We start from the raw sequence: 2,679 nt of genomic DNA on the forward strand, positions 1-2,679 counted from the left end.
ATATATACAAAGATACTTTTATGTATATATATGTATGTACATACATATATAGATAAATATAGGTAGATTTGAAGAAATACAAAAAGAAAAAAAGTAAAAAGACAAACGTCAACAGTAAATAAAAGTGTATGACACCTGCATCAAAACTAGACATCTGTTGAAGAAAACTGTTTAAAATTAAAAGTATTTTCTTTTTTCTTCTATTATTTAACTTTCTTCAAATAACACAGATACGCGTTCTATCCAAGTTCAGAATGTTTGCGAACCATTATGAAAAGTCAAAGTTTGGAATTATTTTAATTTTTTCAAAATATAGTTAATTTAATTTTTTTTTTTTTTTTGTTCCGAAATGACTTTTTGAACATTCGTTCAGTGTTACATTTCATAAAATAAATAAGAAAATTATGTGCCAACTAAATCAACTTGGATTTTAATATTTGCTTTATTTTCACCACAAAACACATCCGAGTCCTGCTCAGATTTTTTCTTCGTCTTTCCGATCGATTCCGATCGAAATTTTAGCCATTTTTTTATTAAACCGTTCTTTGATTCTGTTGGAACTGTTATGGCCATTCCATTAACAGGAATTTTTGTTTTGGATTCTGAAACATTAGTACTTGTTTGAACTCTACTTGCATGAGCATGTGGCACTTCTAAGAACCGAGTGCTTTTAACTACGGACACTGCTTCCTCTTTTTGATGTTTCTCATTTGGAGTGTTTTGAATTTGTGCTAATGAAGGAAGAGATAATAGAGAAGGCATTCTTTTTTCGTTTACATTCACCTTTTCCGACGTTGGATCACTACTGGAGGAACCAGCCCTCCTCCGCTGCCATATTCTAGGTGGAATATTTTGAACTTTTTGTAAGGGACATCGGTTTTTAATATGAGTAGGACGTTTCCTTCTCTGCTGAAAAAGTCGCCGTACGGCCAATCGGAAACGCTTACTAACGATTGCGTAAAGGAATGGATTACAGACGCTGGACAACAGACACATCCAAGTTCCAAAGACCTCCAGATGTGATATTGAGCTACTGTTTTGGTCAGTCATTTTCACGTAAACGTAGGTGAAATAGAAAACGACGTAAGCCAAAATAGCACCCAACAATCGGATGCCTGTTCTGATGTCCCTCCGAATTCCTGGCACAGTTAGATTTATTGGGGAATAACTGTCAAGGTCACTAAAGGTGTCTTGTTCGATGTCGCTAGTGAAGGCTCCGTGAAGTTGATCTATGCCTTCGTATTCCATGTTGGTGGCAGTGGGAAAGCTGATCATTGACAACCGGCGAAGAGGATGCGCAATGGCAGTGGCAACCGGCCCTGTCATGTCTATATCGGAAAATTTTCTCGCCTGCGATTGCACGGCTGTTATGCGTGTTGCATGACAGCGTGCAACCTTGATTATTGTGATATAACAAAAAAGCATGAGAAAGAGAGGGATGAAGAAGTTCAAAATGCACATGAGAACAGTGTAGACTAAATTGGACCAAACAGCAACGCAGAGGAAATTCTGTACACAATAACTGCCGACACCGAATAGCGGCATGAATGCTGAGCCTGTCGCCTGCAACCAGATCCAAGCCGTGAGACTGCCAACATATTTGTATGCTGACCAGGAAGAATATTCTAGACAGTGAATGATGGCTGAATAACGGTCAAGTGCTATGGCCACGATAGAGAGTATGGATGCGATTGAAAACAGGTTGAAGAGAAATCCGAACAGTTTGCATATTGTCTGAAATAGAAAAACAGAAAAAGAAAAATTTAATAAATAATGAAGATTAGGATTATGCAACATGAAAATAAAGATTATATTTACGCCTCAGATTAAAAGAACAAACTCATGAAGAATCATACACTCAGAGACAAATGCATATATTATATATAATTCGTGGCATCGTGCCAAGGAAACACATTATTGTTATAATATATATATATATATCTTTACTTCTGAGTTCAAATTCCGCCGGCGCAAACTTTGCCTTTCATCCTTTCGGGTCGATAAATTAAGTACCAGTTGCATACTGGTGTCGAGGTAATCGACTGACTCCCTCCCCCCAAATTTCGGGCCTTGTGCCTAGAGTAGAAAAAAATGGTTAGCACACCGGACAAAAGGCTTTGCAGTATTCCGTCCGTCTCCACGTTCTGAATTCAAATTCCGCAGACGCTAACTTTGCCCTTCATCCTTTCTAGGTTGATAAAATAAGTACCAGTTGTGTACTGGGGGTCGATGTAATCGACTTACACCTCCTCCAAAAATTGCTGGCGCCGAGCCAAAGTTTGAAACCGTTTCAAACCATTATTGTAATATAAACAATGAGATAAGTGAATCGTTTGGTAACTGTGGACCAAAATAAACGTTATTAGCGATTTTTTTTTCTTTTGCAGACAAAGTGAACGAGGGAAAATATGAGAAACTAAATAAAACAGAAAGTTCCTGATGTATAATGATGATAGCATTAGAACATTCGAGAATACACAGAAAATTCAATTACTTGATAAGAACGAAATGACTATTTGTGCACATGCATTTTCCATGGTTGTTTGTTTGTTAGTATGTGTGTGTGTGGGGGAGGGAAATTCTGCTTGCGTGGACATATGTGTGTGTGAATATGTGGGTCTCAATATGCATACATATATCTCATATATCTCACCATATATATATATATATATATATATA

At 37.0% G+C, this 2,679-nt stretch overlaps 1 protein-coding gene across 1 annotated transcript in view; it reads right to left on the reverse strand.

Annotated features, from left to right (window-relative positions):
• Positions 1-67: 67 nt before the first annotated feature.
• LOC106869271 (probable G-protein coupled receptor No18) overlaps positions 68-2,679 on the reverse strand; it is a 168,294-nt gene continuing 165,682 nt past the window's right edge. The window contains exon 2 of the mRNA XM_014914943.2: positions 68-1,734. Within this exon, the coding sequence (XP_014770429.1) occupies positions 403-1,734 (1,332 nt within the window). The 3' untranslated portion in view covers positions 68-402. The remainder of the gene's footprint in view (positions 1,735-2,679) is intronic.

Source organism: Octopus bimaculoides, chromosome 13 (assembly GCF_001194135.2).
Source record: "Octopus bimaculoides isolate UCB-OBI-ISO-001 chromosome 13, ASM119413v2, whole genome shotgun sequence".
Taxonomy (NCBI): Eukaryota; Metazoa; Mollusca; class Cephalopoda; order Octopoda; family Octopodidae; genus Octopus; species Octopus bimaculoides.